General features: G+C 40.9%; 9 protein-coding genes across 9 annotated transcripts; 6 read left to right on the forward strand and 3 right to left on the reverse strand.

Annotated features, from left to right (window-relative positions):
- Nucleotides 1–53: 53 nt before the first annotated feature.
- ASPVEDRAFT_89933 (Het-C domain-containing protein) lies at nucleotides 54–2,622 on the reverse strand (the record flags this gene model as incomplete). Its single annotated transcript, XM_040818703.1, has 3 exons — nucleotides 54–1,975; nucleotides 2,035–2,207; nucleotides 2,291–2,622. 3 exons carry the CDS (start codon nucleotides 2,620–2,622, stop codon nucleotides 54–56), a joined length of 2,427 nt encoding a protein of 808 aa, XP_040674486.1.
- Nucleotides 2,623–4,750: 2,128 nt separating this feature from the next.
- On the forward strand, nucleotides 4,751–5,670 carry ASPVEDRAFT_47905 (uncharacterized protein). Its single transcript, XM_040813888.1, has one exon. The coding sequence runs from the start codon at nucleotides 4,859–4,861 to the stop codon at nucleotides 5,582–5,584; it is 726 nt and encodes a 241-aa protein (XP_040674487.1). The 5' UTR covers nucleotides 4,751–4,858; the 3' UTR covers nucleotides 5,585–5,670.
- Nucleotides 5,671–5,862: 192 nt separating this feature from the next.
- Nucleotides 5,863–8,137, forward strand: ASPVEDRAFT_47906 (Clr5 domain-containing protein). Its single transcript, XM_040813889.1, has 2 exons — nucleotides 5,863–6,209; nucleotides 6,278–8,137. The coding sequence occupies exons 1-2, from the start codon at nucleotides 6,094–6,096 to the stop codon at nucleotides 7,944–7,946; spliced, it is 1,785 nt and encodes a 594-aa protein (XP_040674488.1). The 5' UTR covers nucleotides 5,863–6,093; the 3' UTR covers nucleotides 7,947–8,137.
- Nucleotides 8,138–8,627: 490 nt separating this feature from the next.
- Nucleotides 8,628–9,025, reverse strand: ASPVEDRAFT_144548 (DNA-directed RNA polymerase core subunit RPB10; the record flags this gene model as incomplete). The annotated part of the gene is made up of 4 exons (XM_040807996.1): nucleotides 8,628–8,670; nucleotides 8,733–8,819; nucleotides 8,874–8,932; nucleotides 8,990–9,025. The coding sequence occupies 4 exons, from the start codon at nucleotides 9,023–9,025 to the stop codon at nucleotides 8,628–8,630; spliced, it is 225 nt and encodes a 74-aa protein (XP_040674489.1).
- A 307-nt stretch (nucleotides 9,026–9,332) lies between these two features.
- ASPVEDRAFT_47908 (WD repeat protein) lies at nucleotides 9,333–12,494 on the forward strand. The gene is made up of 3 exons (XM_040813890.1): nucleotides 9,333–9,762; nucleotides 9,815–10,569; nucleotides 10,620–12,494. The coding sequence occupies exons 1-3, from the start codon at nucleotides 9,437–9,439 to the stop codon at nucleotides 12,323–12,325; spliced, it is 2,787 nt and encodes a 928-aa protein (XP_040674490.1). The 5' UTR covers nucleotides 9,333–9,436; the 3' UTR covers nucleotides 12,326–12,494.
- Nucleotides 12,495–12,503: 9 nt separating this feature from the next.
- On the forward strand, nucleotides 12,504–15,556 carry ASPVEDRAFT_416695 (uncharacterized protein). Its single transcript, XM_040812402.1, has 7 exons — nucleotides 12,504–12,876; nucleotides 12,935–12,947; nucleotides 13,008–13,022; nucleotides 13,122–13,212; nucleotides 13,325–13,546; nucleotides 13,601–13,748; nucleotides 13,802–15,556. Coding segments are annotated over exons 2-7 (1,839 nt in total). The 5' UTR covers nucleotides 12,504–12,876; nucleotides 12,935–12,945; the 3' UTR covers nucleotides 15,163–15,556.
- Nucleotides 15,557–15,567: 11 nt separating this feature from the next.
- ASPVEDRAFT_416751 (putative R3H and G-patch domain protein) lies at nucleotides 15,568–17,881 on the forward strand. The gene is made up of 4 exons (XM_040812403.1): nucleotides 15,568–15,605; nucleotides 15,676–16,004; nucleotides 16,074–17,259; nucleotides 17,330–17,881. The coding sequence occupies exons 2-4, from the start codon at nucleotides 15,950–15,952 to the stop codon at nucleotides 17,778–17,780; spliced, it is 1,692 nt and encodes a 563-aa protein (XP_040674492.1). The 5' UTR covers nucleotides 15,568–15,605; nucleotides 15,676–15,949; the 3' UTR covers nucleotides 17,781–17,881.
- Nucleotides 17,882–17,981: 100 nt separating this feature from the next.
- Nucleotides 17,982–19,649, reverse strand: ASPVEDRAFT_144712 (putative C2H2 finger domain protein; the record flags this gene model as incomplete). Its single annotated transcript, XM_040808010.1, has 3 exons — nucleotides 17,982–18,279; nucleotides 18,370–19,439; nucleotides 19,530–19,649. The coding sequence occupies 3 exons, from the start codon at nucleotides 19,647–19,649 to the stop codon at nucleotides 17,982–17,984; spliced, it is 1,488 nt and encodes a 495-aa protein (XP_040674493.1).
- Nucleotides 19,650–21,968, forward strand: ASPVEDRAFT_47912 (uncharacterized protein). Its single transcript, XM_040813891.1, has 4 exons — nucleotides 19,650–20,265; nucleotides 20,316–20,469; nucleotides 20,521–21,524; nucleotides 21,575–21,968. Exons 1-4 carry the CDS (start codon nucleotides 20,036–20,038, stop codon nucleotides 21,747–21,749), a joined length of 1,563 nt encoding a protein of 520 aa, XP_040674494.1. The 5' UTR covers nucleotides 19,650–20,035; the 3' UTR covers nucleotides 21,750–21,968.
- Nucleotides 21,969–26,953: the final 4,985 nt, after the last annotated feature.

The raw sequence follows: 26,953 nt of genomic DNA on the forward strand, positions 1-26,953 counted from the left end.
TAGCTCATCACCCACTGCAATTAAATGTCCCCGTTTGTTGGGGAAGGGGGTTTTTACTGTTTAGGCCTGCTGTCCTGCGAGTATCCCTGCTGTTCATGGCGGTGTGACGAGCGGCTGTCATGCCCATAACTCAATTCTGAGTATTCAGTTCTTTCAGCACGCCCGGGCCTGTATTCCTCCGAATCCTGTTGGACGTATCTGACTCGGCCTTCATCATATGTTTTCTCACGCTGGCTATAATGGTATTGGCGCCGTGTTCCCTCATTTTCAGAGCCGCTACTAGGGTCTTTGGAACGCTCTCGGCTCCGATGTTTGCTGGAATGCCTGTGGTGATGCTTGTGCCTTCTGCGATCATTATCAGAATCGTCACTGCTCTCGACCGGGACATGGCTCTCTTGACTATGATGCTTGCGATGGTGGCGCTCCCGCTGTCCAAGTTCCTCGACAGGGTCCCCAGGACGTTGAGTTGAGGAGTGATATGCTTTGTGATGTTGCTCATATGTATGCTCTCGTCTTTCCTGGCCGCTACCGTAATCTCTTCCCTGCACAGGTTTCGAGTCTCCCTTGGACTCGTTGCCAAGTATCATCGACCCGACGCCACTCACAAGTCCACCAACAAGGCCACCAAGCGCCCCCCCGCCAGCAGCTTCTGAGGCTATCTTTTCGATTCCGCTAGTTTCAGATTTGTGGCCTTGGCCCGGGTTTTGGGAGCCGCTTTTGTGTGTGGTAAGCGGCTTTCCGCAACCGTGACCAGAGTCATGAACACCCTCTTTATGATTCTTGCCCTGCTTAACGCCACTGCGAGAAAGCTGCTCACGGAGGCTATCAAGTTCATGCCTCGACTTACCTTCCCACCATTCTCTCACGGTATCGAACATGATTTGGCGAATATCTCTGGAACCATCTCTTCCGCCGCGACGTAATGTCGGGTGGTGGAAAACACCAGAAACAATTCTATCCAAGGTGGTCTTGATATCAGCCTCATCATCATCCCATAGCTCCATCAGCTGTGGCACGGTCCATTTGACAACTTGAGAAGCGACACGACCAGCAGGTTCATTGAGAACATTGGAGAAATGATCTTTGGAAAGCATCGAGTGGGTGGGGTCGCTGCAATAATCATCGTTGAAGACAATATGCTGTTGCTCTCTGCTACTCTGGATAACTTCAGATGATCCTGTCTGAAGCTCTGCCTTCACCTGTTGAATGATAGGCAGAACTAAGGGAGCGAGAATGGAAAAAACAGCGACCGAGATTTGCTCTGAAACTTGCTCGATCAGGTCTGGCAAAACCGGAATTTTTTCGATCGCGTTGTTGATAGACTTGAGCAAGTCGTCATGCCACTCCAGAACGGGGTAAATCTGCTTTTGGACGTCATCCAAATATTTAGCCCACTCTTCAGGTTTGCGCGGAGAAACGTGTTTGTTTCTTTCCTTTGTGTTGTTTGTTTCAGCTTTCAGTTCATCCATCCTACCAACTTTCTCATCGCTGTTGCCGATCAGTCCGTCGGGAATCTTGCTCAACAAGTCCCGAAGTAAGCTTTGGGGCTGCGAACCAGCTTGAGATTCATTAATAACACCTTCCAACGATTGAATCTCGGACTGCGTCGTTTTATCTGATATTTCACCAAGCACCGAGTGGAAAAAGTCCACGCCTCCGAAGGTGCCTGTTACAATAGGATAGACTGGATTCGAAACCTCTTCAATTTCAACCATAGCATTCCGTCCAACATGAGGAAAAACTTCCGATTCACCAAGTTCGATGAGACTCAACTCCACATAATTGGAGTGGGCGGCATAGTCTTCCAGGCAATGCAGGCCGGTCCCAAGAAGACGGAGGGCTTCATGCAAATCTTCATCGTTATTTGATCTTGCATACTTTCGTCCCAATTGAACGGATCGGCCCAAGACTTGTCGCACAAGAGCAGCGGAGGTTGCAATGTCCATGCGCTCATTTGCTATGTAGTTCTTGAGGCCTGTTATCATAATCCAGGACGTTAGCGAGAAGACCGGCGCGGAAAGTAGTTATACTAACCTGTCCTAGGATCAATAGCCAATTCACGTTTCTTATCAACAGGACCCCTGAGACGCCGGTCATAGTTGCGGGCGTCTTCGCCTTCAGCGTATCCAAGAGGATTATCAATGTGTTCAGTGGGCTGATAGCAACCAAGGCGTTCTGTCGTGACTTCGAACTCCTTCGTACCATACCTAAAAAAAATTTAGTAGATGTCTTAAGTAAAAAGAAAGAAAGAAAGAAAAAAGATAAAAAAAAAACTTTCAGAGTATCATACCCAAAACTCATGAACCCAAGGACCCATAAAAGAATCCGAATGGCCTCGGCACTAACATATTTCACAGTTCCAACGTCAACAGCTTGGCTATAGTCCCGCAGCCAATTCCCAAAATAAACACGCTGAACATCAAGCTTGCTGAACTTCCGACCGCCGGCTGCACGAGCTAAGAACAGGGTCAGAAGGGCATCCTCAATGTCTCCATGGCGCCAATTCTGTCCCTCGATCTTGGAAATTGACGCAATGTTTCCGGCACCGAATGCATTGGCTTTTCCAGAAAGAGAGAAGAAAACAAAAAAAACAATGCATAGTGTTTGGGCAGAAACCGCCATCTTCAAGAACTCCCAGGCTGTCTGGGAAATAGAGAAGAGAATGAATCTATAGCCTTTGCTGTGTCAATAAAACCATAGGCAACTTGGTTCCAATTTGCAAGTAATATAACACCCTCGCAGGAAGCCCCGTGGAAGGAAGTAAAAAAGATTCTAAGAGAGAGTGGCAGGTTATGGAAAATTGAAACAGCAGGAGGGGTCCAATTGCCCCGCCATCTTCGTTTGCACCCATGCCCAACATAAGGCTCATACAATAAGGGAAGGGATGCGCAAGATGGCTTTTCAACTTGAGTGGGGTTATATCGCTAGCTTGCTGACGACTGGTTGTCAAGGAGTCAAACTGTCGTGCGGTCACCCAGTGCCGATCCGATTGGAACTTGGCAGGAATCATTCGTCAGAGCAAATGAATTCTCTCTCCACTGCAGAAACCGCGGGCTCCGCGTGGTGGCTCCAGAGACTCCGTCCGCCGTATTATTGCATTTGCGGTGCACCGGAGGTCGGAGACCCGACGTGGCATAATTCCTATAAACAAAGCCACCTCAGGCTGCCGGTGTTAAAAAAGAGGCCTGCCACCCCGAGGTAGACAGTCCACCGGGACTCTTAATTCTGGGGGACGGGGGACGCGAAAATAATTATTATTGGACATATATTTATTCGCCTCTCAGACCGCAATGATTATTGACGCCTTGACGTTTTATGCTTTGTCTATATATAATATGGTCAAACTATGTTTGGAGTTGGAATGGCTTCACAAGGCGAAGCGCATCTCGGGATCGATAACTAGAGAATCCAATGGTACAAACATCTCGAGATCATGGCGCTTCAATATGAACCGTTATTTACTATTAGTGTCACACACACACTCTCTCTCTTTTTCTTCTTGTACTTCCGATTTTTGACAAACCTGGACCCCATTGCAATGTCGAGGAGGATGGCACGGGTTCAGTTCATAGCCACCAACCAGCGGCACTACCGACCTACAAGCGAACCTGCGGGTACAGGTAGAAGGGCATAGCAGGTTGCGAGCCAGCTACGTATAAAAAACTTTTTAGAGCATACAAGTCTAGAACCATGCTGGAAGGCTGAAAAGCCCTCGCATGAGTCGCATCAAGTCAAGTGTGTCGCAGCTTTAAGCCTGATGCAGCTCCCAATGTATGTGGAGCGTGCATGGACGGGATTTTTGGGTTGATCGGAAGACCCGGTTGGTCGCAAGCTGCAACACCCACCAATTTTCTCCGCATTCGTCGAGATAGCGGTTAAGGAGACCTCCCCAATATGCGCCGTCCCAAGACGGGCTTCTTAGTATCTCACCACCGCAATCTTCCTCCCTCAATGTTCGTACACCTCTCCAGCTTTTCATCCGATCTCCAGGGGCTTTGTTCATCGCTATCGTCTTCGTCTGCCTGGGTATTTCTCTCTTTCTGGTCTTTTTCAGACTATTAGTAATGCGACTTGCACATTTCAATCACCGATAGATTGCTACCAGAACCCGCCGTTTCAGTCACTGCTTAATTGCCGAGTCTTTGAACTCATTTTACAACTCGAATGAATGCAACAGAAACCATGTACTGGGGATCTCATTATTAGATTGTCTCGTTTCTAGTATACTCTGGAGCGACAAGGAGAGGAGGGGAGGGGACGACGGTGTCCGTTCCATAGCACACAAAATATCTGCTCGCCATACATCATTGGTAGGTGCCAGAACGGAGACTCAACTCGAACGCGCGCTATCCGGAAATACCTTCATGTTTTTTTTGCCGTTGAACTTTGCAACTCCCCTGAGCAAGTGCACCTTCAGTTAGAAGCGCAATAGCCAGACCCGGTTCAGCCTTTGAGCGACGTCGCAATTCCAAAAACCGTCCCCTGCAATCGCCCGAGGAGTTCTGGAGCTTTACCGCCGCCGAAAGGCTCGTTGATTGCAGTCATGTCTCCTCACGAGACTGATAGTTCGTCGAGAAAACATATTGCGAAAGTACAAATAAAGCCTTTACTCAAAAGAGTATCGCGAGATGGATCACCATCTACATCAATTGACCTTTCGCGATCTTCGTTTGAACAGGATGGTCTAGGAATCTACACAAGCTACGAGAGGGACCGCGTCCAGGCTGACCTTTATAATAACTTTCCGGCAAGGAGGAAGCTATCCGATTTCCATCGTCGATCTACGAGCGGCACTTCTCAACTCTCCACAGCCAGCAGCTCTAGTATTGGCAAACAAGGCTCGCAATATGCCCATCCAATGCGCCGCGCACCTCGCGCGTATACTCCTCCTCTAGTACCCGTTTCCTGTCAAAACTCCTATTTTGAAAACCATAGCTCCCAAGAAAGGGGGCTTGCAGAAGGAGATAATTTGGTACGCGCAGACTCGGAAACCAATGATCAATATGAGCTCGCCCCTTCGGTGTCCAAGCCCCGCTTGTCACTGCACCTTCCTGACAGCTCATTTATGCCATTACCTGGAGCTGGAACGCCGCCGACAAATGTAACCGGCCGAGCATCTTTCGGCTATTCACGGGATAATGGCGGCATACTGGACACAACATCGCCGACGACTCGGTCGTCTCTAGATTTTGTTTTTCGTTCTAAAACACGGGCGAGTATGGATCCTGTGTCGCGGGCAGCTACAGTCCAAGCAGCACGCCAAGCGTTTGAAGAAAAGGAAGCAGCTAAGAATCGGAAGCTCGAGGAACAACGAGTAAAGGCAGCGGAAAGGCAAACAAAACGAAAGGAGAAACAAGGCTACCGGGCATCAATAGCAGGGGGTGACATACGAGAGAAGGATCGGGAAGCGAATGCCCCGGGCCGTACTCCACGGGACGGCTCTTATCGGTCGCATTCAACGACACGGCCACCCCCAGACTCGGAAAATTGGAAATCTCAGTCCAAAAGTACATGGATGCTTTTCCTGACGTGGTTGCGAACCAGGATATTCAAGTTCAGGAGAAGAGTCCGCAGCTTGAGTTGATGTAACATGCTATTCATCAAATTATTGAATGTCTATCATGCTGTAAATAAAGCGATTTATTATTTTAGACTATATCCAGAACCAACAAGCTTGAATTCTTATGGCTGTATGGTGAAGACAAGTTTGATCTATCATCTTGCTTTTTCATGTTAAACATTAAAGTGTACCAAGAGTACAGGAAGATTATCTGCTGTTTGCCAATCATGATCCATCACGTGCATGAAGTTCCCCTAAAAAATGCGCAAGTGACTTCTATGCACAGCCATATCACCACCCTCTTTTCACATCAGCTAACTAGCTACAGAGTACGGCGTGCTGGACTTACACATATAGCAACCGCGTGACTATTTCCCACTACGGCGTACAGGAGCGACAACGTATGTCTTGCGGGAGCTCCACATACACCCTGACTTTCTGATTCAACGATAAGACTTTCTTCCCAGAAACCCGGCCCCTGCCTGGGTTAGTCCCCAGAGCGCGCCTCCAACTTGGAGGACCCGCTTCGCATCATGGTCTACGATTGGGACGGGAAGCGCGAAATATGCTATCAGATGTACATCAAGGATAGGAAAGCTTTAGAGGAAATTATGGAGTACATGAGGGACGTGTACCAATTCTCTCCAAGGTTCGTTCCTTCTGTTGCCTCCTTGACGTCTGTTATTGTTAATAGCATTTGCGATTAATTCTTGGTAGTAAACGCGCTTTCCAAACGCAATTTAAACGATGGGGATTTCCTTCAAAACAAAATCCAGCACATAAAAACCTGCAGCTTGTGACCCGCGTTAAGCAACTCTGGGAAACAAACACTAGCCAGCGAGACATGCTTCGGATCCTCAATGAAGAAGGTTTTCAAATAAAAGAGCGCGAGTTGATGAGAGTTCGAGCCAAAAACCGCTGGCTACTCCGTGTTCCGAATGGGGTGAAAGCACAACAGGCTGCGCTAAGTTCCGCTCAGCTACCCGAAGATGACGGTCTACTAGCATTACAGCAGGAAGTATACAAAAGCCCAGAATCATATAATGAGCCGGAAGCTCTCCAGACCGAACCCGCTATCTCACCCGATCAATCACCGGGTTTGTCACCTGAGGTTGTGGCCAAGCGCAAGGAACGGCTCAATCGATTGAAGGCAGAAAGTGCAGAACGTTGGGCTGCTAAGAAGCGACGTCGACGCACAAGGGGATGGGCTGGGTTGCCGGCCGACCCGCCTGGTCCGCCACGTTTTCCTTCTGAGACCACTATTGACGAAAGCAAAAGGTATCTAGACCTTGACAACGCGGGCTACCGTCAAATCAGAGACCGGTTTCAGAATATCTGCGAGAAAGCAGGCTTCATTAAGAAAACAATTGCCGGGCCTGAGAAATGGCAAGAGGCGAAGAATACATTGATCCAAGAATCCGAACACCTTCAGCGTGTTTTTTGGGAGGACCCCAACCAACTCGAGGCCAAATCTCTTGCTCTTGATGTCGTTTGTACCGATGTTACCAAGAGAATGAGGACTTTGGAACGACGCATGACCATTGCTGAGGCCAAGAATGCGCTGGGAGTTAATCCAGAAGAGAGTCGTCAAATACGTAACGCGTTCTACAATACCCTGAAAAATGACCATTTTACGAGTAAACTGGAAGCGGGTGATGAGCACTGGAGCGAGCTTAAGGAGCAGTGGGTTCGGGAATCAGAGCTGCTCCAACGCATTCTTGCCCCGGGGCCTGCAGATTCTGGGCATGCCACAAAGTTGAGGGCCATGGAAGTATTGTGTCGTGATGTGATGAAACGTCTTCGGGATGACCAGACAAAAAGAGATCCTTCCCGTAGACGAAAGGTCACTCCCATTAAAATTCGTGTTTCTGACACAGGAAACACTGACATCGTTGAGCCGTTTGACGGTGATTTCCCAAACGGCATCAGTACACTTGCTTCACAGGCTCTCGCCAGCGCGCCGATATCCTCTGGTGACCTAACTGATATGCAAATCGACCCATCACTTCTACAGGCTGCTAATGATACGTCGTTCACCACCACCGCGCACCCTGATTCCGGCAATACGTTCGGTTATATGGACCCTATGTTAGATTCAACTGTTATGCCTATTCCAGTCCACCTTAGTATCAGCCCTGAGAGCGAATTGCATGTGGGCTCAAAACCCTGGGTTGATAGATTATCAACCAGGTCAATCAGCGAACTACGGCAGCTGGTTTCCACCAAATTCCCTGGCTCTGCTGTCATCAAAGTCGAAGCTTTTGATGGAGATGCAAATGGAAACCACATGACATTTGTGGTAGATAATGATGATGAACTATATGGGTATTTGAACCACACACAAGGGAGAAAGGCATCATTTGCCTTCTGCTTGAACAATGGATAAATGCGGATCAGAGTGTTCATCTCGTCGCAGGAGCTACACAGTACACCGATTTTTTTAATGTCTTAGAAAATAGGTGTGAGCAACCTAAGCTATGAATGGCTAAACAAGAAAACCATCAAGCGGGAATAGAACGCAATAATCACATTCAAAATCTTGGGTTCATCTACAGGAAGTATGAGAGTAAAACGTATGGCTAGTAGCCATCTACTGGTATTAGGTTATCTAGTTCTGCCTAGTGGTTACTTGTCCTTGAAGGCTTTTCCGGATCCGATGAGCAGTTCGGGTCCGGTGATTCCTGTATAGTATATCATTAGGTATATTTAGTACATTTTCTTGCCTTTTCTACTCCAAATGGCCCGGTGTAATCGGGTTGCGTACTGCCCCCAACAATCGATCATGCGACATTCGCACGAGTAGGGGAAAAGCAAAGTAACATTGGTCATGGACCTTGTACAACATGAGCAGTAAAGGTAGACAGGCGCAGCACAAAAAAAAAATATCGTGCCGATTCTAGATGTGATTTACGGCCACGATACCACTTGCAATCCCGTGGTGCTATTGTAGCTTATGTATGTCGCGGATGCATGAATCTCCGCCCAAGCTTCAAAAAGCAGACCATACATTTGCGTTGTGCTTGATGAGGTGAGGCATAACTCGTGGCTATAACGAGTATCCGAGCGGTTATACTTGGGCTTTGGCTCGGTCCCTCTCAGTGGGGTTGTATCTGGATAGTGCCAATTAGTCGGTCTTCTTACTCGACTGGACAAGTGGAAATCCAGAACTTACCGGAGAAGCTTTTCAATCAAATCAACATGTGTCATAATCATTCGGCGGCAGCAATAGCGTTTGCATCCGAGCTGGTCCATGGCATCGCTTGAGAGCTCAGAGTCAGCACGAAGCTTATAACCGCAAGAATACAGTACTAACCCATCTGGAATCCCTTCATCGAGTAGTTGTAGGTAGCGCTCCCATAGATCTCCGACAACCTATCCCAACTACAGATCAGGATCAGCAGGTAACAAGTAGCGCTTATGCTGACATACCTTGCCGCAGGAGAAACAACGAACTGGTATAATCATCACGATATACTGGTTATCGATGTGGTGTAAAAAGCGGTAAAAAATATTTCCTTTTTAACTGATGTGCTACAGAAGCTGAGTGGTAAACTTTATAGTAATTGTTAACCACAAGGCGACAATTTTCGCATCTCATCACTGGGCTGCAGTATCCGAAGGCGGTGTGGTCTGCATTAACTTTTGACGCCAGGACCCACTGTAGAAGTATGTCACTAACCAGATATGGATCTGTCCTCATTTGCTGACCACTAATAATTGGGCTCCAAAAATCAGCCTCCAGAAGAGAGATTTTTTTTTTCGATTCCAAGAACTCAGTCTATACTCAACTTTGGTAGTTCTCTTTACCTAGCCGGTAGTCGTGTCGAACAATATTCTAAGACCAGGGGCATAATATCGTCTTATTCACAGTCATCGATGTCGACAACAAACTATGGAAGCCCAGCGCGGCTTGCGAAACGATCCCGGCCAAGTGAAGTGGCACTTGAAGACAACATGCAAACCAGAAGAGAGGGCACGAAGAGGCGCCGGACTTCTACTGGCGATGATGTCGTTGGAGGGCACCCGATATCCCCCAATACCTTGGAACTATCCCAGAAGCTCGCATGTAATGACGCGACTTCTGAGGTCGCCCTTACTACCGACGATAAGGATGCGACAAGGCCGACCGATGGTTGGTCATTGACCCGGGGCATAGCCGGACAGTTTACTCATCTAGATCCTATTCTTTCAGCCGATGAACAGTAAGGGCGCATTCTTCATTCCTTTGATGCCGCGATCTAACTGTAACCACAGGTACCTCTTTCTCGGTCTCGAAACAGCGATTCATATCTATTCAGTTGTAACCTCCCGTCTCTTCCGCGTTCTAGAGGTGAGCCCCCGCGACAGCATAATTGGGTATCTACTATCTCCGGTCACCCCCGAACATATCCATATTTTCGTCGCGTCTGGGTCGGTGAGCGAGTGGGATTGGCTCTCGAACAAACAGCTTGCGCATTGGAAAACGTCGTCACACAAAACAATTTCAGCGGACTTGATTTTCAATACTCCCATGCATAATACAACAGATACTTATAATCAATTTCTTTGTCTGCGAGAGCGCAAGAACGGGAGAAGGGGGTTAACGATTACTCCGTTGAACACTGAAACCCCCAAGAGCACAGTGTTACTCGAAACTGACGTTAACATCGACAACTTCAAAATAATAGGAAGTGGTCAAGCAATCATCGCATATGGTGGTTCGCGCATGTATTTCGGAACTTCGTGCTTTACTCCAGACTCAGAGTTGGCGAATTACACGTGGAGGGAGGTCAAGTTGGCTACCACCATTACTTGTATTGATATCAAACAAGGGAAACCGCGTGGTTCAGAGAACAAACGAGTACCAGATTTTGCTATTGCTGTCGGGGGGGCGGACGGCTCTATTCTGATATACCATGCTGCCTTGGGCTTCCTCGATGTCAATGGTGGAGAGGACAAGAAACCAGCAGCTCCCAGGCGCCTCCACTGGCATCGAAATCCTGTCATGGCCGTTCGTTGGTCAAATGATGGTCTGTTTTCCCCTCTGAATTCAAATATAAATCCTGCTGATGACAAATAGGCAATTATGTCCTCTCAGGTGGCCATGAGTCAGTCATGGTATTATGGCAATTAGATACAGGTCGAAAGCAATTTTTGCCACATCTATCATCCCCAATTTGCAATATAGTTGTCTCCGGGAGTGGAAACTCTTATGTCATAAAGTTGGCTGATAATCGTGTTGTGGTATTATCAGCTAGAGAGTTGCAGCCCTTGGCTACCGTAACTAGCCTACAGCTGTGCGCTAAGTCTTCAAAACACCCTGGACAAATAATAGCAAAACATTCTCGTGCATCCAGGACGTTTGCAGCAACGCTGCATCCAAGGCGTTCGGATCAACTTCTCATAACTGTCCCAACCTCTCATCAACTCAGTCATGAAGGCATCGCGTCAACAGGTGCGCCCGTTCTACAGACTTATGATATCCGCTCAGGCAGTCATATATCCCGCCAAGCTCTCGCGCGCACCAATGCAACAGCATTAAATAATGGACCCGATGGGGCTCGGGTCCTTACACCTAATATTGAATATCTCAGCGTTTCCGAAGATGGGAAATGGATGGCTACCATTGACAGCTGGAACCCATATCCGGAAGATGTTGAGCCTGTTAACATGGACCATGGCATTCACTTAAATCCGGGGGAAATATACTTGAAGTTCTGGCGTTGGAACGAAACATCCTCTCTCTGGCAGCTAGTTACCCGCATTGATAGTCCGCATCTCTCCGCAAACGGCTCTGCAAAAGTTTTGGGTACTGCGTCACGCCCAAATGGTCATGAGTTTGCGACAATTGGGTCTGATGGATTACTACGTTTTTGGCGTCCAGTTATCAGGCAGCGTCACGGCATGAAGAAAGATAGTGAACACGCACCAGAAACTTGGAAGTGCCGGAATACGCTCGACTTGAGGGGGTATCTGAAAACTTGCGACGTAAATTCTACCCACCTAAGCTCTGCTTCAGTCTGCTTTTCTGAAGATGGATCAGTCCTGGCAGCCTCTTTACAGTCGGATGCCACAGACCTTGGCCTTACCATCCTTATTGACGTGCGAAGCTGCTGTATCAGATATAGTAAGGTTGGAGTGTACTCAGGAGATATTTCTGCGGCTGCGTTCCTTGGATGCTATGTTCTCATTGCCACAGACCGGTCGGTGTTTATATGGGATACAGTCAACGATGTTGTGAGAGCAATAGAGCATCCAGAGTTACAGTCAAACCATGATGGCGACCCACGCATTTTAGCTGTGAACTCTAGAACACAGACATTCGCCACGACTTCAAAGAATTTGCGAAAAAGAGCAACTTCGAAAAGGCTTCGCAAGTCTCGATTTACCGTGCAGGTATACGATGTAAACTCGGCGGCATTGCTTTCTTGTTTCCCGCTAGCCAAAGAACCGGTGGCTTTAGTCTCAAATTCGCATTCAGCTGAATACGTTGTCGTGGATGCTGGAGCAGATGTACAACGAATTTGCTGTGCAAGCCGAGCCTCTCCACTCGTTCTCGCAGACAATAACTTGGTCCAATATTCAGGCCTTGGGCTAGAAGATTTGTTTAGGCGGCATCCTACCAGCATGATGAACAAATTTTCCACATCAACAATTACCGCCGATTTAAAAACAGGGCCGTCGGAAAGAATTGGGTTAGCCGCTGTCTTTGGTGATACGCCTCCGTTTGTTCTACCTCCGTCTCGCATCGTCTTTCGTGACCTGGTCAAAGCTCTCTCTGCCTAGACAGCGCCAACTTGGAGACCTACTTACTCAATACATACCCGTTCTCAAATAATCTTGTGTCTACAGTTGGATTATGAGACACTCAGCAGCAACATCCATCCGCTGCAGTAAGCATCCATAGCCACGATTTGTTTCTTGCTTATAACAATATGATTATTAACTATTCTAATTCTCTCTAAAAGCTACGGAGTAAATAAGCCGTAAGTTTGAGTGTGAACTGGTACTCTGACGTCGACAAATCATGTTGGGTTGGGCTTTGGGGCAAGACGCTAGAACGACTTAGTCTGACCCCAAGAAGTCTATCAGCCGCGCGCTACAGGAAAAAGCGGGCAAGCAATCAGTTCATGATGTCGTCAAAATGTCAATCTTCGCCTTGTAAACTTACGGTTGATTACCCTGCCGTACACTCCATATAAAGTACGATCGTGTCAGCTACTTCAACTTGATCTCGCAGATGGCCAAACCATGAAGAGATCGATGCTCTACTATTACTGTCAGCACAACTCCGATTTATGATAGTCGCTGTCCATTGCTCTTATCTCTCATCCTAAGTGTGTGATTCTCGACGCTTGGGTGCGTCCTTGCCTAATCTTTAATTTTTAATTTCAGGAACCTTCATAATGTAAGGAGTTTCTGGCATCCCCTATTCAATTTTGGTTCATCCCAGCCTGATTGCAGCTAGGACTAATTATCCTAGGTCGGTTGAGCAACACCCTGCGCAAGCTACCAGGCTTTGCGAAGGCTCGCATCCCTCATTCATAATACCAACAGCAAATGTGGATTCTTACGGCCCAAGCGTTAGTGACAACGAAGCCGAACCCGAAAGTATACCCATATCCGCAACCAAAGCATCGGCGTCAACACATATTTCTCAAGAAAAGCTGGCGGTACGTCTTTGGAAACTAGAAGGTCACGAACGGACAGCCAAAAGTCCGCGCCTTCCTAATCCTGCGATTTACATTTCACTAACTGTTCATTTCCTCTTTCGCCTTTACATAGATACAAACTACGACTTCAAACCTGGGCCACTCTAGAACTGGACCCGAGGATGACGAACCGAAGTCGGTGATACATAACCCGGCTGGCTCTAGTGGATTTAAACTAAATGCCTGGCAATCGTCGGACAAAACACCCATGTTCCAAGAACAGATAATTACGTCTTCAGGATCTCCTGCAAGTATTAAAGTTACTTCTGAAAGTATAGGAGACCAAAGAGCAAAGGTACAATATAGGGCCCAACCCTAAATCAAAAGTAGTCCTACTTATCGCTTTTAGAGGTTCTCCAATAGTTCCATATCGCCTCCTCCGCTGACCACTAGTATTGAACCCACAAGGGATTGGGCTGAAAGGGGGACACCACGCGCACAGACGAGGCAGGACTTCGACGATATTGACAAAAGATTACATTTAAGTAGTCTCAAAGGCGAGTCGCAAACTTCTGTCGGCCTAGCCTTGCTCTAATTAATGGTGGATTAGATATACCGGAAGGTATCCATAGCTACAAGAGAACCACTGGGAGTGATGATCAAGCAGCAGATCAGCCTGTTTTAAAGAATGAGTATTCTCCTATGGGGAGTGCTGAGATAACGGCGTTGCAGGCAGCCCTTGTTGAGTGCTGGTCGCTTTGCAACACTCTTGCCACCCTAAACTCAATCCACCGGGAGCGAGGTAGTTTCGCTGTTGAGACCCAAGACGACGCCTGGAAGTCATGCTGGCGGCTGTGTCAGCAGCTATACGCAGGCCAAGTAGATGATTATGCGTCCCAAGTTAACCCAACACTTGATCTTTGCCGCAACTTCTGCCAAACTTTATTTGAAACTCGGGCTCGCGACAGTGAGGTTTCAGACTCGGTTCTCCGCGTGAGCTTTGAGCTGAACAATCATCTATATAATACACACGACCGTAACCTCCCAGATGCATTTAGGGAACGAACTCTCGACTTTTACATCACACTATGCCATCGACTAATGAAACAAAGAGATTGCGTACCAGGTACAGACTCACTCCTAAGCGCCTGCTGGTCCTTGGCCGAGATGCTGTTCAGTATACGTCAGAACAAAAAAGAAGGCCGTGTGGTAGACGAAGAATTGCTAGGTTCGGCAGTCCAAGCATGCTGGGAACTTTGTGATATTTTCCGAGAAGGATGGACGCAGAGGAATCTATGGAATTCTGACCGTGGAACACCTCGACCAAGCCAGGCGACCTTTACATTAGCTGAGAAACAAATTAAGCATTCTAATATTGCTCGGGCCGAGGACGCCCTACTCTGTCAGAGAAACCCTGAGACGCCAACAACGATATTCGAAGATATTGGCACTATTTCTCCCAACGAAGGGCCCGCTCAGAACATTTTCATGTCTGGCCAGGGTCAAGACAAGGCTTCACGCGCTAACTGGTCATCGAATGCATCAAGTATCTCAGGGAAGAGTCATTCTTCTCAGAGAACATCCTCAACAAACACAGTTATAACACTCTCTAGCGACTCGAATATAAACGGTCTCAGGGTTCTAATCGCCAAGGCAGCCTTGAACAACGGATTTCGGCGCAATGGATCCCAAGGTCTTCCATCCTTTGTTAAGTCACTGTCATCAGACGCCTTCGGGTCTGCTCCCTGGCAAGTGGCTCTTCTGAAACATTACAAGAGTCTGGTAGTGTTCGAACCCACGTTTCAAGATATTGAGTCTGCGACCAGGGCAAGCGCGATGGATATATCTAAGGCGGTTAAGCTTATGGCCCAGAGTGGGCGGTATGTCTGGCTATCTGACCTCTACCGCCTTGTATTCGGTTTCCATGTTGAAGAGGGAATGAACTGTGACGCGATTATATTACAGATATAGTCAAACTTCATATACTCTCTTAACAGTATTAGAGGTAGCTTAAGATAAATATCTGTTTCCTTTTCACTTGACAATACATACTGCTTCTGTATATACTATGGTTAAGTTTTCTTTGGGTTGTATGGCTCACGATTACTGCAACTAGTTTTGTTTGTTCTCCTTATTTTGACGTGGTATAATTGCAAATTTAACGATATCAAAAGAAGCTACTCACCTGAAGAGTGAAAAAAAGAGTTAAAAGGTCAATCTCTCACCCTACAGTCTGCAGAACAATCCAGCATGTTTTAAGTCGAAAGGCAGTCAGCTAACTACCAATGGTTTACGGATATAGTAGGTTCAGAAAACCGCGTTTAGGGAGCTGGTGCTTTCTTCTGTTCACTGTTCATACAAAAACAACAGCCGGTGTTATATCATGACAACATTGATAAAGCTATTTTGCTACAGTATGTCAGCCCTAGTCAGTCTCAGAGTTAATATTATTAACATTAGTTAGTTAACTAGTTGACTCCGTAGTTGTTAAGTAACCTAGGTGCTGGGCTGGCCATTATTACACCGTAGTACGACCGTAATATTAATATCGCGAGAGCTTCCGAGGAGTCTCCGAGACCCGAAGTCCTGCCTGCCACCACCGCAACAATGACCTAAAAGCCCCATCTCCAGTAAAACACTATAATAGTCCCCCAAGGTTACTATCCACGATTATTGTGTGCCAACTACCATACATATGATGAGTCTTTTTGAAGTCCAATTCTGGTATCTTGAGTGATCATTTTGCTTATCTACTGCCATGGCCCGCTTCAACAAGACCAAGGCCCGAAAGGCTAGCAAAAAGACACATACAGGTCCGCACTTATCATAACCAAATAGATTTTCCATGAAAGCTCTACTAATTGCCGAAGGTACAAAGCCAGGCTACCTTTCTATGCAGCAAGAAGCACGAAACACTGAAGGTCGCAACCTATGGCGTTCGAATTCCCAGCTCCGTCACCAGACAGTCCAGTTTGTGAGCGCAGGCAACCTTGAACAGTCTCAGGAACACAAGCCTGCATCCATAGCCGAGGAGCCTTCCAAAAACGGAGAATCTCACACAAAGAAAGCGTCTGAATCAATTTTAAATAGCTCCTACGGATATAAGTCAGATTCCAGCCCCGCCAACGAAGATGTGGCAATGACGGGAAGCCCAGCACTTCCTGTTCGGCTACGTTCTTTCTCTCCTACAGATTCGAGCGAGGATGAAGTCATCTTCCGGGGTAGGCGGACGCGAAGCAAACCACGGTCAAATTTCCACGTCGACTCACAAAGCGCCGCAATCAATGGCGGCGTGCTTGCAGAAATCGACGGTGAGCCACTAGCTTATACGCAGGCACCTATTACATCCGCGGATTCGTCACCAGACGAGGCATCATCATCATCAGTCGCTTTCGGCGAAGACTCTCACGATTGGATAGCAATTAACGACCAGTCCAATCGTAATATAATATCAGATGAGGATGAGGATGAGATCTTAGCTGACTACATCGCACACATGCTTGAAGACGAATCAGAGGATGGCGGCTCGTCTTCAAGCGACGACCGGACTTTTGGACATAAAACTGTACAGCCCATTTCGCAGAATGTGACTTGCTCCTCAGTAAGCGAAATTGACGGATCTGATCACCACGGCTCATCATCAGCGGAGGTGCTAGGGGAAGCACACGCCGCGCCCTCTAGCTTATCGCGGCCGACTCGAAAAAAATCTAAAAAGAGCATATTTGCCTCGGCAACTGCCTTCGCCGATGCACTGGAACTCGATCCCTATTATGGGCTAGATGTCATGGATTTCAGCAGGCCAAGCCTAAGCAAGAAGAAAAATAAAAAACACGCACATTCCAACTTTGAAGCCGTTGATACGGAGCTGGAGAATGAGTTGGTAAATGCCTGGAACAACGATCGCTTAAAGAAAAAAGCAAAGAAGAGGGAACGAGAGGATCTTCGAGCTCAAGGACTCCTAGGCCGACGCAAGAATGATCCGGACTTGAAAACCAAATATGCGAATGGTATAGACATCGATGATTTAAAATCCGAGATACGGTTGTTCCTTCTTTCATCAAAGAATAGGTAAGGTCTTCATTGACTCACAGTTGTACTTGTATGTCCTTGTTCGTTAACGAGACCCAAAAAAATACAGCTTATCACTCCCTCCGATGACCAAGAATCGCAGAATGCTTATTCATGACATGGCACATTCCTTGCGCCTAACCTCACAGTCACGCGGCAAAGGCTCCTCTCGCTTTCCCATTTTGTCAAAGACGTCACGAACACCAAAGTACACGCATAGGACGATATCGCAAATGGAACGAGTGTTTTCAAAGGAAAAGTTCAGCTCTCGCGCTTTAATGGCATGGGACAAAACTCGCAGTCGGTCGGATAAAGCTAAGCGTGGCCATGGAAACGTTTCTTACGTGGATGGTGACGTTGTCGGTGCTTCAGCACCCGAAATAGGTGCGGAAAACAAAGGAAGAGCGATGCTGGAAAAGATGGGTTGGAGTACAGGAACCGCTCTTGGTGCTATCAATAATAAGGGCATCCTTTTGCCGGTTGCACAAGTAGTGAAGAACTCGAAGACTGGGTTGGGTTAAGACTTAACTATTGACGGCAAGCCATTACGCATAGTATTTGTCGGGGTGTACGGTGCAATAGCAAAATTATAACGTATGCGTTGCGTATTTTAGCAAAGTTGTAGAGCAGTTCTTTTGTAGAAACATCGAAATTGTTTACCAGGACCTGTTAGCAAGGAATGAATGCGCAATATAAGCTCGGCTGCAACTGGCGTATTACCGCTATCGATGCAACTTTAGATGAGAGAAAAGCTTATTCCTCGAAGAGAAAGAAGCATTGCAAATAGTGCACTCTGTTAACTGGATCTTTTCTTCCGCAAGACGGGCCTTCTTAGCCCGCTTTTGCTTTGCCTTGCCAACTTTGGCGGTCGTTGAGGAAGAAGTTTCATTCAACCTAGCGGCGGACAGGCCTTGAGAAATATTATCGACGTTATCCATTAGAATTTGAGTGGATGGGTTCTCTTGGTCAAGCCTGCGCTCCAGAACCTCCCTTGGGGCATAGTCGGCATCATGATTGCTACTAGCCGATTCCTTGAGGTTATGAAATGGGCTGAAATCCGGCCCCTGAAGTTCGCAGCAAGATTCAGCTACCAGCTTGTCAGATTTTAACATTTCGGGGTGGCTGTGTTCCGTTTTGTCATTCGAACAGTCCAAACTCCGTCCCGGTGGGCTTGTTGAAATATTGACAGAGTCTTCTCCCTGATAAGAACCATCTCCAGTCGTTTTCGTGTCCCCGTTATCATTGGCCGCATCTCCTAAATTAAGCTCGTCGTTCTGGATCTTCATCTCCCAACGAAGCTGCTTCACAGCTTTGATGTGTTTCTTACTACGCTCGTGGGCCAGAAACTGGTTTTGACTCTTAAAAATCTTGCAGCAGACGATGCATTCAAACTGCTCTGTCTCATCTTCGTTGAAGCTTTCTGCGACATCTTCCTCGGGCTCCTCAGACTTCGCCCAGTCTTGCAGAACATGGCTCCGCAACCTTGCTTGGTTTGCTGCTCGCGACCTTGTCGCCTGGGAAGCGGCAGACTGGAAAAGAGCTTCACGATGTTGCGACGAGCTATCCCTATAAGATTTATAGCGCGGGTCTCTCTTCTTTGCGAACGCCACAAGCGATCTAACAGCTTCATTGAATTCGCGAATTGCTCCTTCTCGCAGACGCCTATTTTCTTTCTCCATCAACCGACGAACGCGGCGATCGGGGGCATCCGAGTACCGGTAGGCATCTTTCCACGAAAAGGATTTTTTGGTCGAAAAGCTGCCCCATGCAGCGTAGAAACCACGCACGGATGCAAAAGCGTCATCGCGAGATCCAAAAGATGGGTATTTAATAATGTCCAGGTTTTCCCAGCGACATGCTGATTCTTCTTCCAGCGCAATTTGTGCGAATGTTTCACGCAAACCACCATAAAACCCATCCAGTGCGTCTGTGAACTCCATCCGGGGACTGAACTTCGAGAATAATTTGAGAATATCGGCAGCCATCATCACGTGTGTTTTGTGTGAATTTTCAGTCATATTACCCTTTCCATCGCCCCCTAAAAATGCGTCGCGGTGAGAATCATACCATGATCGTTCTTGGGGATCTGAGAGCACTTCGTAGGCAGATTGAATCTCTGCAAAGAGGTTCGTTGAGGCATGTACATTCCCAAAGTTTCTGTCGGGATGTAGCTCCAGTGCCTTTTTTCTATAGGCCTTCTTGATACTGTAAATAAATGACAGCAAGATCTAGTCAGTCCAGCTACCTAGCCGAGTTTGATTGTTGGGAACAGACTCTTCCGACGACGCATTTTGATCCACCTCAAGAAGTTCGTAATAGTCTTTCTTGGTAGCACTCTTCTCGTTTGAATCCCCAGTACCCGCTTGGGCTGTTGAGTGACCTTGGCCCATGTAGATTTAAAATGATGTTCAATCTGGATCAACAGAAATTGAATAGACTCCCAGGTTGGACGGAAAGTGCGGAGTAGTGTAGAATAATTGGGTCCAGAGAGGGGCTGAATCTCGTCATCGTGTTCGTAGCCCACCGACAGCCTCCCGCCAAATACTATCGATGAAATGCACAGCAAAGATTGTACCAAATCTCACACAACGGGATGGTCTTGTCTCTCAGCGAATTTCCAGAAGAAATACTCTATAATATCTTGTTGTTTTGCAGTGCCTCGGACACTGTCGTTGTAGGAAGCGCCGCGCGCCGATTTTGGGGGGTTACAAACGAACCATTATTATGGAGGCAATACTGCCGGACTCAGTTTAAATATTGGGCCCAAAGGCATGGCATGCCAGCAAAGCTTTCGAGCCCCGTCTCGAGTGTGGATTGGAAAGCGCTCTACATATCCCGACATCTTATTGATCGCGCCACCGGTCAACTCCTCGACAGCATCCTTACCAGTCAAACTGGAAGGATAGAAAAATTTCAATCGATTATCCGGTTTGGATATGATGCCAAAGACACTCTTCTGCGCAATATTTTCGTCGACTCGTGTACAGAGGATTACCTAGCTCGCAGGTTTGTGGTCTCCGGTTGCTTGAAACATTACTCTCTAACACCTGTAAAAGATACTATGCCAAAGCAGTCCTGGCTAGTTTACACCGAAGCATCGCCATTCCTGAATGGGATGCACTTAGAAATGGGAATGCGATATCGCTTGCTAATGCGGTGGGCGCGTTTGATCTTTTCATACCCGAAAGTAGATTTGGCAATTTTGATGAGGTAGGCAAAGTGAAATGACACCAGTGGCATTTATACTCAAAATTGTTGCAGATTAATGATAGATTGGACGGGATATTTTCCTGTTTTCTCCTCGAGCATCCAAACATACTCAATGTGACCTCTCGTGAAAAGGCAAGTGTTATCGCTACATATTTGAGAGATAATAACATGATCGGCATCGAACCCGGCCGGGAGTATCATTGCCTGGAACACAACTTTCTAGGCCTTGCACTGGATGATGCCGGGCATAATTCACTGCCATTGGTGTCAGCAGTCATATACTGTCATTTTGCACAGAGGCTTGGGCTTAATGCCCGTCCATGCGGTTTTCCTTTCCACGTCCATGTTATCGTTCTGCCTCCTCTGGGTTTTGACATTGACGGTAACACTTTAAGTGCTGATAATCAATGCGAACCGATTTACATGGATCCCTTCCGTTCTATCAAAGAGACCCCCACGTCGGACATGAGGGCTCAGTTGATTTTTCTAGGGGCATCATCAATGGAGCAATCGGCCTTTTTGGGTGAGTCAGGGACATCTGAGATTGTGCTACGGTGCAGCAGGAATATTTTAAATTCAGTACAACGTATCGGTCAATTTCCCAGTGGGGGATTGGTGCCAGTTGACGTTGGCTGCGCGCGATATGCCGCACTTTGGTCTTCCTTGTTATTATCAAACCCTCTCCGTCCAGCTGAGTCGCGACATCATCTTCTTTGGTTGATGGAGCTAGTCGCTACCGACTTTCCGTATGACATTTATCTCATTGAGCAATATATTGCGTCTATCTTCCGTGGGACGCTGGAATTTGAACATATTATGGAGAGCGTACATGTCATCAGAGCCGTTGATGAGATGCAGAAACAGCCGAAAAGGCGGCCTTCTGAGCACAATCGGGTGAACTATCGCATTGGTCAAGTATTTCGGCATCGTCGTTATAATTATTCGGCCATAATTACGGGTTGGGATGCTGAGTGCGGGGCTGGCGAGCAGTGGATGAGAAGGATGGGGGTCGACCATCTCCAAAGCGGAAGGCACCAAAGCTTCTACCATGTGATGTGAGATTTGCGCGTTTGTCTAGACCTGATAGATGCTAATTTGCTCCCAGTGTGGAGGACAAGAGCATCCGATATGTTGCTGAGGAAAATATTGAAATTATCACACCAGTCATTTCAGAACTGCCGCCAGCACTGGTCACAGTGGCGGGGAGATATTTCAAACGATGGGATTGTGTATCACGAAAATTTGTGAGTAATATGATGGATGAGTATCCTGATGATTAGACTGCGGCATATATTACAATCAACAAGTTACTTGGTGTTATGTGCTGCTACATACAGATAGCACACTGGAAAGTATGCCTGGGGTATGCTACAGCCGCTTAGCAGCTATTAAGCCTATTGTATAATATTGTGATATCATGGCTGGGTCCCCCTAGATGATATTGGAACCTTTAATACTGTTTAAAGGTACTAGTATCCTGGATTTCTACTATCAGGAAGTTCTATTACTGATACCTAGTTTAGTTATATATAAGATTACTAGATATCAGGTAAATAAAATAATAATAAAAGTAAAAAATAGGGTTTAAACTGGTAATATTTTAAGAGCTTTAATATATATTAAATATAAAATATTATTATATCTAATAGTATATTTTATTTACTAGTGGTCTAGTAGATATTTAAGAAAAAATTAATTAACCTTTTAAAACTAGTAGTAAAATATCTATTAATAATTATAATTTTAAAAGATTCACTATAATTTTTTTTCTATATTTGTCGCGATGACGCGTTCTTGATGGAAGTTGAAAGTGTTAAATTATCCTTAATAGGATCTAGGAAGTAGAACTAAAGCTATATAGCTAGATTATAATAATATAAATCTATTAGTATATAAATATAATAAGTAACAGGAGGCCTTTAATATATAATAACTAGATTAATATTATAATAATAGGATTAAATAAGAAAACTCCATATCTTTATAGATATATTAACCTACACAGGAAATATAAAATAATATATATATAAATAGTAATTAGTAATAATAGTAGGATTTCTTTACTTAATTATTCTTTAAGTATTTCTTATATTTAGTGATTACTTTCTTAGTACTAGTAAGATTTTATTCTAATATTTATTAATCTTTATTAGTATTATATCTAGTTTGATATACTAAAAATTATATAAATTAAGTATAATTCTAATTATAGTAAATAGATTATTTATCAATAATTTTTTATTTTCTAGTAGTCTTTATTCTTAGGATATTAGTTATTAATAATATAATCTAGCTAGCTTAATATAATACTATTTATAAAAATTATTACTAGAATTTAAAGTAGATTCTTAATAAGTAATAAATATAATAGAATATATCTTCTAATTTAATAGTAAATTTTTAAGTTGGTAAATTTATTTTCTAATATATTTATTAATAATAAAAGGACTGTAGTAGTTGAAGTTATTAGGAAAGATAATAGATTAAGTAAGATAGATAGTTATATAGAAATAGTAGATCTAGAATAACTAATTAACTATTAACTAAGCTAAATTAGTACTAGTTCAATAAGATAATAATAAGTATACTATAATAATAAAATAAATAATAGAGATAGTATTACTATAGATGTAAAAAAATTTAAGAATATAATAATTTTATCAACTATAAATAAAAAATAAAGTAGATAATTTTTATTTATAAATAAAATATAGCTTAAAACTAGGCCTAATAAATAAAATAGACTAGAATAAAATATAAAATAAGCTTAAAGTAATCTTAATAAATATAATAGTAAATAAAATATTAAGTATTATAATCAGAATTATAAAATAGTTTAAATTTAAAAATAATTTTTTAGTATTAATAAGATTTTTTTTAGATTTATTAATTATATTTAGAGTTATAGTTTAACTATTAAATATAATATTTAATAAAAAGAGTATATTTATAACTATATAAATAAATTTAGTAATTAAATATATTTCTAATTTTATAGTAATTAAGATATTTAGAAAAATAAATATTAAAAATAATATAAAGTTTTATTTTCTTATATTTATATAGATTAGGATTTATAGATATAACTTTTAAGTTAAATAACTAAAATAACTAGATATATATTTTAGAAGTCAGGCAGCTTAAATAACTTATATATAAAATATTTAATATAATAGATAATAATAAATAGTCTAGTATAATAAAATTCTAATTTTAAAATAATATTAATAATAATAAATAAATTATATTTTTTATATTAATAATAATAAATAAATTATATTTTTTATATTAATAATAATAAATAAATTATATTTTTTATATAAATAATAATACTTAACTTCCAGATTTAAATAAAATAAATTTATATACTTCTTTAATATTTAAATAGAAGCTAAAATCTTATTTAAAAAATTAATAAAATACATACTAAAAATATATAAATTAATATTAAATAATAGATAATAAGATATTTTATTAATTATAATATTATAAAAATTATTAATTATAAAAATTATACTAGATAATTACTAGGAAAAATTATAGAATAACTTATATTAATATAGTTAAAACAGGCTAAAATATTGAAAAATAATTTATTATAATATTTTATTAAAGAAATTTTACTATTAAATATCTTATTAATAAAAAATATTAAGATAGATTAAAGATATTTTACTTATAATAAATATTAGAATATAATAGATCTAGATATAGAAGATATCTTATTCTATATTAATAAAAATAGAATTAAAGCTTTATATCTATAGAAAAGACTCTAGGACTTATTTATATAAAAATATATAAATTATATAATTACTTAAGATATCCAGGACTACTTAGTACTATTAATATATAAATATAATAACTATTAATATACTAGAATATTTAGATTATATTATATAAATATCTAGTATATTAAGTATTCTAAAGATCTTAAATAGATCTAGAAAAAAAATAATAAAATTATATATTTTAAATAAATATTAAATCTTTTAAATAATAAGAATTTAATTTTACTAATTCTTTACTTATAATTCTAAATAAAAACTAATAAACTATAATAGCTATTAATTATACTATAAACTAGCTAGTAGCTAAAATAGTTTTAAATATAATAGATAAAATTATTATTTATTTTCTATATAAGAATATTTTTATCTAGTATAGAATAATAAGTAAGCTTATATTAGATAATAGACTAAATATCTTATTAAAGATAGTAGTCTACTATATCCAGCTTCTAGAGATAAAATATTAAATTATAACTATCTATTATCTATAAATAAATAAATATATTAAAAGATTAAATAAAATTTTAAAATTAATACTTATAAAAATACTAATTAAATAACTAGTATATTTATAAAATAAATATCTTTTTTAAATAATATTTATTACTAAAATTTAAGTTTATAATATTATTAATACTAGTTTATTTAAGCTTATTTATAATATTAAGTCTAGACTACTAAATAATAATATAAAAAAAAGTTATATAGAAAAATTAGCTTATCTAAATCTAGTATATATATATTTTAGCTAATAAATATCTATTAACTTATACTATTAAATAATAGAGTATCTAGAATAATCTTATTAAAAAGTATCTATTTAAAAAGAATAACTAGATTCTTATATATAATAAAATATTATAGAAGTTCTAGCTAAAGTAATTTAGTTTATATTAAATTTTAAAATAATATCTATTAAAAATTTATATTATTAAGAAATTTAATAGCTAGATTATCTATATATATATACTAATATAGCGGCTATCTAGGGATTATAAAGATATAATATATAGTTAATAAAAAATAGATCTATATTTAATAGAATTAATTACTAGTTATTCTAGCTAAGAACTAATAGTATAATATACATTTATATATTATATAATAGCCATTTAGCTATTATAATATATCTTAAGTATACTTATATAATATTTATAAATAATAGTATATAATAGTTATTTTCTTTTCTTAAATAATTAGTTAATTTCTTTTATTTTTATAGCTATTTTAATTTTATAAATCTTATTAAATTTTTCTAGATTAAATTAAGTCTTCTAATATTATATTATAGATTAATATATTACTATATTAATTTAATAATAAAAATTTTATATTATTATCTCTTAATTATATCTTAAATAATTATATTAATATTTAGTATTTAGATTCTTTTAATTTCTATAATTTAAATAAGCTTTTTACTAGTTATTTTATTTAAGAATTTATAGAAATATTATTACTAGAATTTTTATTTATATATAGTATATTTATACTCTATTTTTTTAATTAATTAATTTTTTATAGAGTTTTATTTAATTAGTTTAAGCTTTAAATATATTATTCTATATATTTTTCTATATTAATTACTATTTTTAGTAGTTATTTTATTTTATACATTATATTAATATTATTATTAGGATTCTTAATATTTTATTATTATTTTATAATATTTACTTTCTTATTTCTAGTTTCTAATTAATCTAGTTTTATAATTATTTCTATATCTAGAATCTTACTAATATAATATTTTTAGATATTACTATATAAAAAGTCTGCTGTTACTTATACTACTAATATAATACTCTATATATAAGATATATCTTACTTATTTTATTACTAATATTTTTCTAAAAATAAATTTTTCTCTAGCTTTTTTATCTATATTTATATCTATATTTATATCTATATTTATATCTATATTTATATCTATATTTTTACTTTTACTATTTTCTTATATTCTCTTCTTTATATTTTTTAGTTTTTTTCTCTATACTATTAATCTCTTATTTTATATTCCCTGCCCTGGCTATTATATATTATATATATCTATTCTATAGTAAGCTTTATTTATTTATAATATTAGATAGTCTTTTAGAGTAATATAATACTTACTATTATAATAGATATAGTACTTAGTTCTATAATAAGATAAATTTTTTAAATTTTTTTTATATTAAATCTAGAATATTTTATTAATTCTCTTTTTTAGAATTATAAAATAATTATTATTAAGATATATTTTATTACTAGTAAAATATTTTTTTTAGACTAGTATTATTAAAAATAACTATAATCTACTAAAGATTATTATTTATTATTATATATTTTATTTTTATAAAAAAGATAAAGATATAGTTCTTTTTATTACTAGTTAAAGTAAAAGTCTTTTTCTAGACTATTTATAAATATTTTTATTTATATTTATTATACTTTTATTTAATATTTTATAATTTTATACTTAGTATTCTAGTACTATATATTTTAATTATAATACTATAAATTATTTAATTTTAAAAATCCTTAGAAGAGATTCTTTTAAAGATTTATATTTTTAAAAAATCTCTAGAAGAGACTCTTTATAAAAATAATAAATAATTTTTCTTTTTTTTGTATTTTTTTAAATTAATATTTTTTTATTATAATTTAAAATTTTATATAATTTATAAATATTATAGTTCTTTTTTTTGTATTTT

The sequence above is a fragment of the Aspergillus versicolor genome, assembly GCF_001890125.1.
Source record: "Aspergillus versicolor CBS 583.65 unplaced genomic scaffold ASPVEscaffold_16, whole genome shotgun sequence".
Taxonomy (NCBI): Eukaryota; Fungi; Ascomycota; class Eurotiomycetes; order Eurotiales; family Aspergillaceae; genus Aspergillus; species Aspergillus versicolor.

Coding starts and splice junctions, on each gene's coding strand:
- ASPVEDRAFT_47905 (XM_040813888.1), top strand. CDS start 4,859: ATGCGCCGCGCACCTCGCGCGTATACTCCTCCTCTAGTACCCGTTTCC.
- ASPVEDRAFT_47906 (XM_040813889.1), top strand. CDS start 6,094: ATGGTCTACGATTGGGACGGGAAGCGCGAAATATGCTATCAGATGTAC. Junction 6,210..6,277: donor GTGTACCAATTCTCTCCAAG/GTTCGTTCCTTC, acceptor AATTCTTGGTAG/TAAACGCGCTTTCCAAACGC.
- ASPVEDRAFT_47908 (XM_040813890.1), top strand. CDS start 9,437: ATGTCGACAACAAACTATGGAAGCCCAGCGCGGCTTGCGAAACGATCC. Junction 9,763..9,814: donor ATTCTTTCAGCCGATGAACA/GTAAGGGCGCAT, acceptor CTGTAACCACAG/GTACCTCTTTCTCGGTCTCG. Junction 10,570..10,619: donor CGTTCGTTGGTCAAATGATG/GTCTGTTTTCCC, acceptor GATGACAAATAG/GCAATTATGTCCTCTCAGGT.
- ASPVEDRAFT_416695 (XM_040812402.1), top strand. Junction 13,547..13,600: donor TAGGAGACCAAAGAGCAAAG/GTACAATATAGG, acceptor TATCGCTTTTAG/AGGTTCTCCAATAGTTCCAT. Junction 13,749..13,801: donor ACATTTAAGTAGTCTCAAAG/GCGAGTCGCAAA, acceptor ATGGTGGATTAG/ATATACCGGAAGGTATCCAT.
- ASPVEDRAFT_416751 (XM_040812403.1), top strand. CDS start 15,950: ATGGCCCGCTTCAACAAGACCAAGGCCCGAAAGGCTAGCAAAAAGACA. Junction 16,005..16,073: donor TAGCAAAAAGACACATACAG/GTCCGCACTTAT, acceptor GTACAAAGCCAG/GCTACCTTTCTATGCAGCAA. Junction 17,260..17,329: donor CTTCTTTCATCAAAGAATAG/GTAAGGTCTTCA, acceptor AAAAAAATACAG/CTTATCACTCCCTCCGATGA.
- ASPVEDRAFT_47912 (XM_040813891.1), top strand. CDS start 20,036: ATGCCAGCAAAGCTTTCGAGCCCCGTCTCGAGTGTGGATTGGAAAGCG. Junction 20,266..20,315: donor GAGGATTACCTAGCTCGCAG/GTTTGTGGTCTC, acceptor CACCTGTAAAAG/ATACTATGCCAAAGCAGTCC. Junction 20,470..20,520: donor GATTTGGCAATTTTGATGAG/GTAGGCAAAGTG, acceptor AAATTGTTGCAG/ATTAATGATAGATTGGACGG.